Here is a 16,529-nt window from a genome sequence, read left to right as displayed (position 1 = left end):
AATCTTTATTGGAGGCAAAACAATCCTATTGGGTTTATTCAATATTTAAATTATTTTTAGCAGACTTAAGGTATGGAGATCCAAATTACAGAAAGATCCCTTATCCAGAAAACCCCAGGTTCTGAGCATTCTGAATAACAGGTCCCATACCTGTAATGTAATGTCCCATATCAACAACTTCTGGTGTTAAGACATATAGACAACATATGGTTAGTTAGCTAATCACAGTTCTTGTAAAGGATTTCAGCACTATAGATGTATACAGAACTTTTATAAAATGTAATTTTAAAAAATAATTTTAGGTCCCCCCACCATTTATGCTTCCCAGTAGCAGCTCAGTAAGCCTGACTCTCTTACCTATTACAATTAATACATTATTTTATAAATTTTTTGCAGAACAGCGCCATGTCCTCAGCTGTTATATTTCAAAATCTATAACCAATAGTGAGAGAAGGAGTTACCACACCTTAGAGGATTCCCAAAAAGAGTCGGCCTGGTAAGGCCTAGTCACTCCCCCCTCCTCCTGGCCCCAACTTGGCAGCAAATGCCCCACCACTGGCTTACACTGTGTAATCCCCACACTGGTTCAGTGGTGGTAACAGGGGACTCACAGCAGGATTGTGGGCCACATGCAGTGTGGTGGTGGTTCAAATAGTCCTTGCTATGGGGACTATGAATGGAATGTTATGCCCTTCTCCAAGCCCCAACATGAATGAATCAATACACATGTACTGTATATATATATATATATATATATATATATATATATATATATATATATATATATGCTGCTTCACATAGGGATGTGCTGGAACCTCTGCATAACACATTTCTCTGCACACACCTACATTAAATGTTTCTATCATTCCTAATAAAGGGCTGAAGAGAGCACCATATAATGGCATGATGCTGCTTCTATAAGTGTAAACCTACTTAGAAGAGAATGCCAGAGCCATGGTACAAGTCTTTGTTAATAAATGACAGCACACATTTATTTCAGAACAGTTTGTCTACTGCACATTTAACAAATACTGACTTGTGCCTTCAGTACTTCAGTACTGCATAAAATCCATTTCTGTCTGAGTAATATTAAAGAAGAAAGCCAAGATATGCCATATACAAAAAAAAAGCATGTTATTGCTATATCTAAATACATAAATCTGAGGAAAAAAAACTTTGAAAGCAGCATGATGTACAGAAGTGTTGCACCAAGTGTTACACCATCAGTGCTTGCAAGAAGACCAATTAAAAGTAATCATAAAGTAATCTATACTAACGAAAAAATTACTTAACTTCACAGAATGTAGAAAGTGTGCTTGTGTGCACATTCGCTGGTTATGGTACACACATCAACAAATTATGGAACATACAGAAAATTGTGGCTCATACCCAAGGGGTTGTTTACAGATTCAAGTGCAGTGTGCAGTTTCATTTGCAAATTATCGTGTTTATTACCCATAATTCAACTTTCTCAAACATAATTGGAGGAGCTGCATCAACTATAATTGCGCACAATGCCTCAAAATGGACACAACTGCACTTGCAAATTGCATTTGGCATTTCCAAGTAGGGGTACATTAATTCTGTACCACATGTTCAAAATGGGGTTTGCAAGTCTGGTGCAGCTACTGATGCAACTGTCTGTGGCAACCCTTGAGCTACCACCAAATCAAGGGTGGCAGTAGCTCCATAGGCACAGTTGCGCACCATCATTGGCAACCATATAGAAGTGCAGAAGCATTTTGATGCATGTTAAATTGCCTTAATATGCACATTCCATTGTGTCCATTTACAGCGCCCACACTTGGGGGTTTATTTAAAGATTTTAAAGCCCAAAGGAAATTAGAAGAGACATTGTTGATATCGAAAGGTCCATATTATCAAAAAATGTGTAAAAGGAGATCCTGACAAAGGTCGTCACAAGCCTTGTCAGGATCTTTTTTTTACACATTTTTTGATAATATGTACTCTGCTACCAGTATGTGCACTGCTACCAGTACAAGTCCTTTATACAATAACAAATAGGTAGGTGATCTGGGGTTAGGGGGATACCAGGAGTAGAATATGGTATCTCCCTAAACTCAGATCACCTACCTATTTGTTATGGTATAAAGGACTTGTACTGGTAGCTATATTGTAGCAGTTGGAACTTGCTACATAGTTACATCTAGCCAATGTCTGACTGATACACATTTTTTGATAACATAGAATAGAGCAGGGGTAGGGAACCTATGGCTCGGGAGCCAGATATGGCTCCTTTGATGGCTGCATCTGGCTCGCTGCCAAATCTTTAATAAAAAAAATAACGGGGGGCATGGCCTGCGCTCGGCGGATAGAAGACGTGTTCTAAGCCTTAGAACACGTCTTCTATCCACTGAGCACAGGCCATGCCCTCTTCCACATCGCATCTGCCATCCTTGGCACCCACCCTACCTTGCCTCTGCGCTCGGCGGATAGAAGACGTGTTCTAAACCTTAGAACACGTCTTCTATCCGCAGAGCGCAGACTACGCCCTCCTCTGCATCGCATCCGGCATCCTTGGCACCCACCCTACCTTGCCCCGCAGCAAACATGTTGTATGGCTCTCATGGAATTACATTTCAAAATATGTGGTGTTTATGGCTCTCTCAGCCAAAAAGGTTCCCGACCCCTGGAATAGAGTTTTGTGCATTGTTTTTTTGAACTGTGCATATTTATAGGGTCTTGTCCAGCAGTCATGCTACTTTGTGGGAGTGTTTTGTTTTGTTAAGAAAAATGTTGGTTTTCTGCTTTCTCAGAATAGTATATTTTCCTGGTACTTACACACTACTTCCTGTCAAACCATTACTTTAGTCATATTTTATTATACAAAACTTATGTTGCCATACCAGTCATTTAAAATAAAATAAGCCCTATACATATGTCAATATGTATACTTTGGGTTTAAATAAGGCCCTCATAACTCCATAGGAATAATCATTTTAACAAAACCAAGCCCCTGAACAAATGGGTCTTAGGGGTAATGTAATAAAAGGCACTAAGTTTGCCCAGGAGCTGTAACCCATAGGAACAAATCAGCAGGTAGCATTTACTGGTCATCTGTTTAGGCTAAATATGTCCCAATGGGAGATTGAGCAATTCTATTTTCCTTAAATCCAGGTGTCATATTCCCCGCCCACAGTTAGAATGGGGAAATCGCAGCGACTTCCCGTTCAGTGGGTTTTACTTTCAGTTATTCCAATAGCATTATCATTAAAAACTCGCTTTGTCAAATCGCTCAAAAAAGGGTGTCATAGCGATTCGGAGCGATAAGCGATTTAAAGTAGTATAGTTGGTTTAGGTACTGGAAGTTTATATTCTTCTTTATGTAGAGACAAAACGAGTGACTTGTCGCAGGAACTAGCTTTTTAAAAATCGCAGTGACTAATCTCTCCATGAGACATTAGCCTTAAAAGCAAGCATCTTATTAGTAACTATGGGTTACTGGGCCTGGTGAAACTTAGGGCCTTTTATTACATACGGAGGTTAGATGTTAAGTTACAAAACTCTTTGCCTTTGTCAGGCCTTGAGACAACTGCTGTGTTAAATACTTGTAGCCTTGGGCAAGCAGTTTCAGCTGCCTCTTCAGGCACCAAAGTACTATTAGAAATTCTATTAACCATTGTGTGAATATGTACAGCACTGCCTACTGTGTGGTATATTACATAGAAAGACAGAAGTAAGTCTCTGTGTCACTTCGGGAAAAGAGCTGGATAGCAGTGACCCACAATAAATGTGTGCTGCAAGGTATATCTAAGGCTGATGTCACACATGGCATAGGGCTGATTTTTTCGGCAAGCGGAAAAACGCTTGCCGAAAATTCAGCCCTACGCCTGCTACTACACGCGAATGAATGGAATACGCTCGGGTGCAGGCACATGTAGCCGATATGCGCATGAAAACGCGAGAGAATGCAAAGTCTCGCGTTTTCATGCGAGAGAATGCAAAGTCTCGCGTTTTCATGCGTATATCGGCTACATGTGCCTGCACCCGATCGTATCTCATTCATTCGTGTGCAGGCACAATTAGCAGACGTAGGGCTGAATTTTCGGCAAGCGTTTTTCCGCTTGCCGAAAAAATCAGCCCTACGCCACGTGTGGCATCAGCCTTAGGGTTACTATGTGGACTTCCATATACAAACACAAGTTTACATGGTAGCATCTGTGTCACTGGCTTGAAGCATATAGAGGGCAATATCAACTCACCAAACCATAGGCAGACCAAATCAGTTGAAAATTCAGAGACATGTCTAATAAATACTTGTTGCAGGGCAGAACTTTAAAATAAACTGCAATCAGTTCAGCCCTGCTAGCTGTATTTTTAGATGCATCTAAAAGTGTTCTGTTTACCCTACAATAGTCTGTAGCATGGCACTAACAATACTGCTAACCTGAAACAGCCAGTAGAAGCTAATTACCTACAATAAATAATGTCACATAGATCATAGCATAAGAGCCAGCTCACTTCTTATAATCACCCTTACTTAACCTAAAATTAACCTGAAATTAACCTGAAAATTCACGGAGAGCTCTGAAAAATGCATGTTGCAGGGCTGCACTGACTGCATAGTACTGTAGTACTAGTATTGCAATCAGTGCAGCCATTCTATCTGGGTTTTCTCAACCTGTCCCTGAATTTTAATCTGATCTGGTAAGCTTATAGGAATACGGTCATGAGAAAGCATGTTTTTTTCAAAAGGCATCAGTTAATAGAGCTTCTCCTAGATACCTGCGTTAAAATCTGTTTCTCAAAAGCACAAAGAGATTTTTTCATATTTTATTTTGAAATTTCACATGGGGCTAGCCATATTCTTCATTTCCCAGGGTGCCACAGCCATGTGACCTGTGCTCTGATAAACTTCAGTCACACTTTACTGCTGCGCTGTGAGTGAAATCACCCCCTCCCTTCCCCCCCAGTAGTCGATCAGCAGAACAACAGGAAGGTAGCAAAATAGCAGCTACCTGACACCTGCATTGCTTAAAGAGAATAGCACTCAATAGTAAAAATCCAAGTCTGGCTCCAGTTAATTGGGAGCAGGAGAAACAATAGGTTACCTGAAAGCAGTTCTAATGTGTAGCGCTGGCTCCTTCTGAAAGCTCAGACTCAGGCACAATGCACTGAGATGGCTGCCTACACACCAACATTACAACTAAAAAAAATACATTTGTTGGTTCAAGAATAAAATGTTATATTTTTTTGTTAATTGCTATGTAAATAGTGTAATTTAGAATTATAAAGTACACCATAAAAATGATGACAGAATCCCTTTAACTGAAACCCTCAGAAGAAAATGTAATGAATTCTGATAACATGGAAGTAGCCAGGTAAGTAAAGACTTGTACAACTCCCTTGATAACTACACTGATTTCTGCCCAGCCCTGCATTATGGATTGATTAGTCCCTCTTGGAATGTTGGCATGGACATCTATCTGTATTAGACAAGTTAGGCATTAAGGAATGAATGCACCCCCCCCCAAACATAAATGAGCCCATAGAAACAAGAGGTAACTGATCCGCTCTCCTCTCATAGACTTTCTAGCTGAGTAACTTTGTATACACCCCCCCCTGCACTGCTTTATTCAGGGAAGATAATAAAGAGGAAAAGTATCTGAAGTGACCTGGCAGCCCAAAGCACAGACACGTTTGCGTTTCTGGACTACTGACAGCATCAGGAACAGAAGTCTGTTTGTCCTACCTTGGTAACATGCCAGATACAGGCAGAGCAGGGGCCAGCCCCTCCATAATCTGCAGGTGGGATAGTAAGCAGTGCTGTAGAACTCCATCCTTGCCGGTGCTGCCAGCCGAGAGCGATGTGTTCATGCCTGTTGCACCATGTCACGGAGCAGAGATGCACAGTTCTGTCAGCAGGAGCTGCACTGAGGCAATTTCTTGTAGTGCTTATCACACTGCGAAGAACTATGAAACAGCACGGCATTGATGTAAACATAGAGCCCAGCGCCCCCTAGAGGACCCTGACAACATATATATAAGTGCTTTCTCCCACGCTTTTCTCGTAGCTGTGACACACACCAATTCCTATCTGCAACGTCTGCGAGTATCTCTGTGTGGCACTAGTGCCCAGTGTTTGCCTTACAATAAGTCAATGAAGACCGAGTTGTTAATCCAGATGGCCTTGAATTTTGTTTTTATTCAGAAACATGACAGGATGTTACCATCAGTTCTAATCTGATTAACAGAATTCTATAGGGAATACTTACAAATTCACTGTAATCGTATAGCAATTGGATTGGTAGCAACACCAAAGAAATGATTAAAGGAAGGATAAAGTATCTCTCTTGATGTTTATACTGAAGTACCAATAGCAGTATATAAATGTACTCATAAATTCACATTTAATGCACACATAACAGTATACAAGTGCCCACATAGCTGTATATAAATGCAGTGCCACCTTCAAGTTTAATGTAAAAGGATTTTAGTATTTTTTACTTCTCTTCTTCACAGCCCACTTTGTAGTTTGTACACATAAACATATGTAAAGTGGGAAGAAATATATACAGCAGCCAGGCAGGTATAATCTTATATGCTGGAATAAAAATACAAGTGCAGATGGCAAGAGCAGCCATGCTCAAAAGCTCCAGTATGCTAGGGGAAAAAAAGAAGTGGTGGGATGGCATCCCTTCCCACAATATACCAGTAACTTTAAAGTGATCTACTGGTAGACTGCAATCTACCTTTTGGGCACTCCTGACCTAAAGCCTGGGAGTAAGAGAAGGCCCCAATAATAGCTTTCCCCTCATGGGAATTCTGAAATGTCTGTGTGCAGTTTGTCAATGTGAAATAATGCATCAAGAAGAGTAGTAAATATATGGTTTTTATGTAATGCTTACGTGATAACGCACATATCAAAACTACACTACAAAGTATGCAAAATAAAATGCATTTACAAATAGGAAATGGCTTGGATGTCTATTTTTATCTTTGAACTCAAGAAATATGTATTTTTTTTGCCATATGAAGTGTCCTATATATGAGTGTAAATATATTATCTTGTCCAGCATATTTTGATGGCGTTTAGATCTGACCAGGGCATTGTCTACATCTTGTCTTACTTTCTTCCCAATTTATACATACATATATTTTATTTATTTTTTTATTTATTTATTTTTTATTTTTTTATTGTAATGTTCTCCTCTTATTTAAAGCTTTGTCACCAAATATCTGCCACACATCCTGGAGGTCAAAAAATGGAGTACAATTTCCATTGTCCAGGTTTTCCTGAGCCAATAATATGTTGGTGGATCAGATTATATCAAAATGATGATGGCTATAGGCAAGCAGCTGTTAAAAAATACCCTGGAGGGGCACATCCAGCCATTTAGGTCTCCAGGTGGACAGCCCCTGATCTAGGCTTTTAGAAGCTGAAAACTGTTGGTGAGACGCATACCCCAAGGCTAAATCAGAAATAAATATTCACAAGCCTCTATGTCAGGATGGGGGCTGTATGGTCAATTTCTGAAATGCCCCAGGGTGACAATAATTGCAGTGTATTGAGGAGTGATGCTTAAAAAGGTGGGTGGGTCTAGGAAAGTGCCAAATGTGCACATTTTTTGTTGTAGATGCTATATTCTTTGAACTCCAAATTAGAAGAACACGTAGCAAAATCTGATATTCTTAGCCTTGCTATTGTTACCATAACATACCTTCTGGTACCCTATAAAATACCCATGTTGAGAGATGATTAGTAATGAATTTGGTTGTGTGCCATACAGTTGTATAGTAACCAATGTAGTCTGAAGTAAATTAGCACCTAATTGTAGTATAGGGAATATATATGTGTGAATGAAGTTTTGTAGAGGTAGTTGGAAGTATGTAATTCTTACAGCAAATGATAGTTGACATGTATGCAGGGGTGTAATAAAGAAGAACCTTGCGACCGCTGGGGGACCGTAATAGGGGTGCAAAGGACACCTGAGCAGTAGCTGTCCGATAGGCAGTTTTATGAAGCATTGTGCCCAAAGTTTAAGGGAGGCTTCTGTGGGACCCCATAACTGCTGATTATGCTGCTGCATGGCAACTGTTGCTTGTATTGCTTACTGATGAATGCATTGCTTACTGTTGAATTCTTATAAGTTGGGAACTGAACTAGCACTGTTTGTTTTTCTCTGTGGACATCTTCCACTTCAATTTTGCATGATGTTAATGATGGGTACTAATAAACTGGCTTGAAAAACAGCAATTACAAAGACCCCCCTCAGTCTTCCAGCTGGATGGCAGGGGGTAAATTACACTGAAAGACTAAAGCTGGCCATACACGTGGCAATCTCACGATGTTTCGTACGACCGTCGGTCGCACGAAACATCGTCAGATCCGCCACACACCATTCAGGGCTGAATCGGCAGGTAAGGAGGTAGAAACAATAGGATTTCTACCTCCTTCTGCCGATTCAGCTCTGAAGGGAGAATTTTGGTAAGGCGCCTTCTATGGCGCCCGATCAAAATTTTCTAACTTGGCCGATCGGCGAGCCGACCGATTTCAGCAGCTTCCTGCGATATCGGTCGGCTCGCTGACATGCCATACACGCACCGATTATCGTACGAAACGAGGTTTCGTACGATAATATCGGTGCGTGTATGGCCACCATTAGCTTGTTTTTTGGCTGACATTTCAGTTAGTTAATTAAAGAGCGTTTTTTCCACAATGGGTTAAGGTGGCCATACACGTGGCGATCCGACGATGTTTCGTACGACCATCGGTCGCGCGAAACATCGCAAGATCCGCCACACACCATTCAGGGCTGAATCGGCAGGTAAGGAGGTAGAAACAATAGGATTTCTACCTCCTTCTGCCGATTCAGCTCTGAAGGGAGAATTTTGGTCAGGCGCCTTCTATGGCGCCCGATCAAAATTTTCAAACTTGTCCGATCGGCGAGTCGTCCGATATCGGCAGCTTCCTGCGATATCGGTCGACTCGCCGACATGCCATACACGCACCGATTATCGTACGAAACGAGGTTTCGTACGATAATATTGGTGCGTGTATGGCCACCTTAAGTCATACACAGATTGGTATACAGTGAATTGCATTTATGTCAAAATTTCCTTTAAAAATATTTGTATGTAGTTTTTTATTCTCATCAAAAAAGAATAGCCCCGTGTGGCATTGCCCTGAGTTTTGCAATCCAATTATTGGTTAAGAATGATTGTGTGCTTTATTTTACTATTTTCTCTTGTAGAAGGAATTTTAACTTTATTTTCTTGGCTCATGGAGACCAACACTAAACAGCGTGGGGTCCAAATGGTTACATTTCCACCCAGTAATTACTGTACTTATATTCTCTGAAGCATCCAATATATAGTTATGGATTACCTTGTATCCTCTGCACCTAGCTTAACCTAATCCTTATTTAAGTATTTCTATAGGTCATTTCCAGCCTATAAATATATAGAATGCTTGGTTTGCACTTCTCTTGGGAGCTGATTTATCACCCCTCTTGCATTTTTTTGAGCAAGTAAAGATGGTTACTGAAAGTTACTGCTCACAATAAAACAAATCATTCATACAGTATTTAGAACTGATTGGACTAGCAATGTGTAAGTTTATTTTTCCAATGTAAAAGTTTTCATAGATGAGAGCATTGTGTTAAATGTAACTAAATCCTTATTGTTTTTCAGGCACTTTTCATTTAAAGCTGACCTTAAAACTGTTTACATTAATTTCCTTGTTACATATCATTATATTTGAAAAGTTGGAAAAAACACTAAAGAAAATAGTTGGAGTTTCTTTTGTTTATTAAAATCATTACAGTACTTTTGCAGTACTTTTTTGTTGCTCTGTACACATTTTACCTGCACCCAGGCATTCTGTGTTGTTTGGTGAGCACTCCTCCATTCTCCATTTTTATATGAATTTTATAAAAACTTTCCAGATATAAAGTGCTCTAAAATCTTTGTGTGTCTATTGCAATATTTAATTGCTGTGTATTTGTTCCTATTTAGGCAACAACCACAGTTTATGTGACCATTCTGGATGAAAACGACAATTCTCCAGTCTTTAAGTCACCAGTGTATGAAGTTACAAGGGATGAGGGCCCTCTGAGCCTTAACTCTGTCATCCTCACAACCACCGCTGTAGATCAAGATGAGGGACCCAATGGAACTGTGACCTACTCCATTTCTGCAGGCAATGTACAGGAAACATTCAGTATAAATAATGCAACGGTAAGAATTAAAAAAAAATATAAGAATTGTAAAGAATTTGGTACAGTACTGCAAAAAAAGTTAATGATAAACTTGAAGGATATTGGTCTGGAACATAATTGTACTTGGATAGAGAAGTGGCTGAAGGATAGATTACAGAGAGCGCTAGTAAATGTAACATTTTTTAATTGGACCAGTGTCAGTCCTTGGTCCATTGTTTTTTTAACTTGTTTATTAATGATGTAAAAGTGTGCTTTAAAAGTACTAAATTGGGCAAAACGTATAGTTTTCGATGCAGGATGCTGCCATTTTGCAAAGCAATTTGACAAAATTGGAAAACTGGGCAGCAAAATGGAAAATAAGAATCAGTGTTGAAAAGTGCACTTTGCAAAAAAAAAACCCATGTATTTGGTTTGAGCTTTTTTATAAAATAAGTTGCCATTATAAATAAAAAAAAAGTCCATTATGTTTTGTCAGTGTTTTTTATCTTGAACTCACATTCACAGAGAGGCACCATGAGGCACTGTGTAAATTAAATTAGGGAATTCTTTATCTGACGGGTGCATAAAGAGCAGTGCTGGGGCAGCTGGAAGGAGATGCATAGAAAGAGACACATGAGATGGTTGCCTTGATACTGCCATTGATGCTGCTGACACTGACACTGTTACATTTATTTTCTATGTACCTGACCAGTTCATTTGGGTTATACTATAAATATATCTTTTTAACCATGTTAATACAGTATCATTTTCACTATGCCTAATGGCCCACAATGCATTTTCTCTGGCCAATATTGACCGAAACCAACCCTGCCTGTACACATGAGACCAATTTTGACAAGATAATGCTCACTGTTGCTTTAGCATGGTCTATAGTTATCCCTTTATTCATCAAGAACATATATAAATATATCTGCATCCCTCAGTACTCTGAGAAATAGCATTCTGGTTATCATTCTGTTTTTTTCTGTCAACAGAGTTTTGTAGTGCCTTCTCCTTCTCTAGTAAATCATTTTGAAAATTGACTCAGCACCCACTTCTTTAGATCTTAATATATTAATTTAAAAAGAGGAATTTCCTCCTCTAAAGCCATTGCTTAATAAATTAAAAAGGAGTACGTTAGAATAATTTTGCCTATATGTCTGAATTCCTAAAGCTTAGGGCATTAGAAAGTTTCCCCCAAAAGTGGTTAAATTTCCTACTGTGCCATTAGCCCTAGCCCACTAAAAAATAACTGTTTTTCATATTTTCTTTAACAAGAGCATATATACCTTTTATAGTACATTTTTTAAAAAACACACATATATATATTTAAGCAATCAAACATTGACACAGTTACTAGGCAGAATGGAAATCTGATCATAGTTCCATGAGTGGATGGGGTGGTATCTGCCTCTTACTCCAGGTAATCATAGTCTAATAATTTTCATCACAATATATGACAGTCATTTCTTTATTTTTTTATACAGTTCTAATGTATTCTTATGTATAAATATTTCAAGTAACCTTAAGGCACAGTGTCCCATTTTATGGAAGGATCTGCAAAACCCCTGATCCCATGCATTGTGAACAATAAATCCCATCCCTGTATCTGTTTTTGGCACTACAGCAGCTGGAGAGTGCCACATTGTGCTGTTTATGTTAATCCAGCATACCCAGGAACAACTCTGTGTTTATAATGGAGCTTTGTTTACTAGTTGTTTATACAATATTTTTAAATACAGGATAAGTAAGAAGTGAATAGCAGCTATTAGTGGGTCAATCATTTAATTAGCCCTGGGCATTCAGTAGGAGTGCATAATGAGTTATAGAGCATGTAAGTGCTTCAAATAAGCATAAGAAGAGCACATAGAGCAGCAGGAATTAATTGCTTGTTTCTAAGCTACCATTTTAAATATTAGCTCTGTTTTGGCTTGAGTCTTCACATATTATTTTTAGCATTTCATGCTGTAAAAACCTGAGTACCTTAAAGGGATTCTGCAATTATTTTTATGGTGTAGTTTTTATTAATAAATTACATTGTTTGCATTGCAGATAATTCATTCTACAATGTAAAATATTATTCTTGAACCAACAAATATATTTTTACAGGTCTAATATTCTAATATTGGTGTGTAGGCAGCGATATTAGTGCATTGTGCCTGATTCTGAGCTTTCAGAAGGAGTCAGCACTGCACAATAGAACTGTTTTCAGATAAGCTATTGTTTCTCCTACGCAAGGTTCTTTCCCAAGTAGAAAGAACTTGGGTGCTGTTCTTATATCTACCACTAAGGGCTCTGGTACACGGGGAGATTAGTCGCCCGCGAGCAGGGAGTTTTGCCGCGGGCGACTAATCTCCCCGTGTACCAGAGCCCTAAATGGGGCATGGGAGCATATTTAGCAATGCAAACAATGTCTGAATTTGTTTTTAACTATACAGTGCTGAAATCTTCTTCAGCCTTCAGGAAACTTTCTTTTTGGATTAGCAATAGGGGCTGGTATGTCAAAAGTCATAGCTTCTCACTGTATTTAATGTATTTTTGGTGCTAATATAACTGCCCCTCACTGTATAATGTATATTGGATCTGGACTCAATGTTCATTGAAGTCAAAGTACCATTATTTAGAAATGCATACTATGTGCATATATCTATATATCCTTTACTGTACAAGTTAATCTAGGCTAATGACACATGGGGCAATTTTTTCAGTGTATTTTAGCTGACTGAGAAATGCCTGAAGCCACTCTAAAGTAAGTGGCAATATAGGCAGTTTTACCTGTTTACCCACACACTAAAATTTAGGGTCTTACTATCATGTGCTATTAGATCAGAGCAGAGCATAGAAACATAAAGGCACCATCAGTCCAGGTAGCTGACCCCTTTAGCAGAGAGGTCAGGGAGCTGCTAAGGGATGAGGTGGCATCACTTGCAGTGCAGTAGTAAAGAGTGACCAAAATTTATAAGGACACAAGTCACATGGCTGGGGGCGCTTGAAAAAGTAAGAAAATGTCTATCCTCATGTCAAACTTCAAAATTACATACAAAAAAATCTGCTCTTTGGAAAAACAAATTTTATTACAGGATTCTGCTGGAGCACTATTAATTAATTGATGCATTTTAAAAAAAATGTTTTCCCATGACAGAATCCCTTTAAGCTGCAGATTTACCAGCACAAAACAACTGGTGGGCTGTTTGAATGAGTCTTGGTTTTGAGTTTGAGTGAAACTAACTTGGTGACTATTGTTATGCACTCATTCTTCATACCAGTCAACATTCCCACTAATAAGGTCTTACTTTTTCGTTTGCACCCAGTATATTTCTATACAGGGTCCAGCATGCTTTTTTTTAATGATAAACAAGGTTTCACTTAGTCATGTGATAGAAATGACATTGCTATGCACCAGTTATAACAGATGGTTTTTATTCTACAGTGGCTTTGAGTATTAAACTGTATTGTTATTATTACTACAGGGGCTAATCCGGGTGGTGAAAGAGCTTGATTATGAGGTCTGTCTTGGCCGATATACTTTGATTGTGACTGCAACAGACCGGTGCCCCATCGTACAGCGCCGTCTTACATCAACCGCCACTGTAGGTACCTGCCCTGCTGCAGCTCTACATGCATTCTGCACCAAACAGAATGTGGGAAACATTTCTGTAACATATATGCTATTATATAATTATTGCTGGCAAATATTTTCAGTGCATCATATATATATATATATATACTACACATGGGCCTCCATGTGATTGTGTGCGTGCATTGATATGTGCACTAAATATGAAAATGAACTGTATACAAAATGTATTTTTCTCAATGTTTTGATGCCATGCAGATTCACGTGTATACTGTATATATATATAAGCAAGGCATAAAAACAGCATTTGCTGAATCAATCTTCCAAAGGTTTTATTTGCACATTTTGGTCCCCCACAGGGACCTTCATCAGGAGTCATACAGTGGCTTTGACTCCTAACGAAGGTCTCTGTCTTTCTCTATCTCTCTTTTATATATATTATGTGTATATATTATAAATGTGTTGCATTCCCGGGTATAAGTGCACAAATAATGCACTCTATGTTCTTTGTACCAACAAAGTTAATGCAGCATTTGAGAATGATTACAGTTTTATTTAATACACTGAACTAACAATAGTGAAGTGTATCAAATGTAGGGTTAAAAACCTAGCATATATGAAGGATATCACTTAGGTATGTAAACGCTTCTTTCAGAAAGACTGACTCATGGTACTTAAACTATTGTAATGTAAAGATATTGTACAGGTATTCAGCATTTGCTGACATGAAACCAAATTACATTATTACAGGTCCTAGTAAATGTAAATGACATCAATGACAATTGGCCTACATTTCCAAAACCGTACGAGGGCCCATTTGAGATCACAGAGGGCCAACCTGGACCCAGAGTGGCAACTTTTAAGGCAGATGATAAAGACTCTGGTCTTAATGGGCAAGTGGAGTACAGTATTGTTGGTGGGGATCTTTTAGGTAAGTATATTTGTGATAAAAAGTATAAGAAGTGTAACCCCTATTTGGCTGTTATAGTCAAATATGTCCAGCTAGTGAATAGAGCATGGGGTACATGCCACTAAGCTTTACAGGATGGGCCTTTGCTATATGGAAGGTGTTTATGGAAGATGTTGCAGAACTATACCTCCTACTGCCACTGTGTAGTGCAAAGCTCAATTAAATGATAGAATGGACGTCAGGAGCTCTTATGAACCAACTGATAACTGTTTATTGTCCAAGACAAAGCATATAAGTGCAGGGTTAAGATAATCACACTCTTATAAGGTAGACAGACATTTAGCAGTACAATTGATGGTAATGCAGAGTAAGCAGTTGAAATATGGTGTCCATCGGTTTATCCCTTCTCATAAAGAGGTTGGGTAGGGTAAGACAACCAACAGAGTGACAGTAGGCAAGTCGACCGGTTAATCCCTTCTCATAAAGAGGTTGGGCAGGGTTTAAGACTGGCCTAGTTCCTGGCACTAAGGTGTCCCTAATCTAAGACAAAAAAGCCTGTTAAGCCTTTACTCTCTTTTCCTGGATGGAGCAAGAAAGCTGGTCTTTCTAGATACAAACTGTCTTGCTCTCCTAGAAAGTGCTATGAGTTGATCTAACCTGTTCTTCCTTTAGGGGGTCCCTGTCCCCTGTTTCACTTAGGGCACTTGTCGCCATAGGGCCTAACACTTCTGGGCTGTTGTGGATCCCAGGCTTGAAGGAGTATCCACACAGATCAGTTGCTGTAACCCAAGAAGAAAGATCCACCCCTTTCCTAACACTACATTAAAGTGTGGTAGGGTGTGGTCTAGCCTTGGGCCAAGAACAAGGTATATGGAAATACCAACTAGATCCATTCATTCTTGCCTAGTGACAAGGAGAAAAGGAAAGGTAGGGTTTAAAGCCACAGGGGCACATTAACCCTATGGGTCCCTACAGAAGTAAGTCAAGAATATTCAGGAGAATGCTTTCTAGGTACTGCCAAAATATAACCAGGTACTGGCTGGTGGTGACGACAGGAGTTTCAGTTCAATATAGGTGGCAAAGTCACTGACTGGGGTATTCAACAAACAATAAAGCTCTCTTATTTTTACTATGATCAAATAAATGTAGATTAGTACTTTTCACAAATTGTCGGTCTCCACTATGATTATGCAAGTTAGGTTTCAGACTCAGTAGATAGCAAAATGTTTTGCAGAGGATTCAGTCCTTTACTGGGTCCAAAAATTGGGTATCCAGTTCATCCCTACTTGGCTCTATTTTATATGTTTGATGACTCGTTGACGTTTAATCATCTGTGTAATTTTAGTATAAAGTCTAGCAGACTGAGCACAGTATGTAGTAGCCTCTATGTTTAAATGTCCACCCTACCTTCAGTTTTTAATTTGCCTGTGATTCCCCACACCATACATCAATATTTTCTTTTATTGGCTTAAAAAACAGAAGATGGTTTAACAATCCAATCCAAGAATAAACTAGGAACCCTGTTTAGCACTGACAGTTGCTTTGGTTTTATTATAAGAGAGAAATGTAACCTATATCATCATAGAAGTGTAGCATTCCTGTGTTTGATTCCACTATCTGCTAGTAGTTTGTGTGTTCTCCCTGGGATTGTGTTTTCTTAGAACACTACAAAAACATACAGGCAGGTTAAAGGAACAGTAACACCAAAAAATGAAAGAGCTTTAAAGTAATAAAAATATAATGCACTGTTGCCCTGCACTGGTAAAACTGGTGTGTTTGCTACAGTAACACTACTATAATTTATATAATAAGCTGCTGTGTAGCCACGGGGGCAGCCATTCATGCTGGAAAAAAGGAAAAAAGGCACAGGTTACATAGCAGA

At 39.0% G+C, this 16,529-nt stretch overlaps 2 protein-coding genes across 2 annotated transcripts in view; one reads left to right on the top strand and one right to left on the bottom strand.

The window, feature by feature from the left end:
• The window catches only part of vsir (V-set immunoregulatory receptor), a 37,167-nt gene extending 31,286 nt beyond the window's left edge, over positions 1 to 5,881 (bottom strand). The window contains 1 exon segment of the mRNA NM_001011488.1: positions 5,714 to 5,881. Within this exon segment, the coding sequence (NP_001011488.1) occupies positions 5,714 to 5,801 (88 nt within the window). The 5' untranslated portion in view covers positions 5,802 to 5,881.
• The window catches only part of cdh23 (cadherin-related 23), a 465,229-nt gene that overhangs the window by 397,708 nt on the left and 50,992 nt on the right, over positions 1 to 16,529 (top strand). Inside the window, exons 36-38 of the mRNA XM_031906723.1 lie at positions 9,979 to 10,200; positions 13,631 to 13,750; positions 14,488 to 14,668. Coding sequence (XP_031762583.1) covers positions 9,979 to 10,200; positions 13,631 to 13,750; positions 14,488 to 14,668 — 523 coding nt within the window. The remainder of the gene's footprint in view (positions 1 to 9,978; positions 10,201 to 13,630; positions 13,751 to 14,487; positions 14,669 to 16,529) is intronic.

The sequence above is a fragment of the Xenopus tropicalis genome, chromosome 7 (genome assembly GCF_000004195.4).
Source record: "Xenopus tropicalis strain Nigerian chromosome 7, UCB_Xtro_10.0, whole genome shotgun sequence".
Classification (NCBI taxonomy): Eukaryota; Metazoa; Chordata; class Amphibia; order Anura; family Pipidae; genus Xenopus; species Xenopus tropicalis.
The sequence above is the reverse complement of the archived record's forward strand: the minus strand, read 5'-3'. Positions and strand labels throughout refer to the sequence as shown.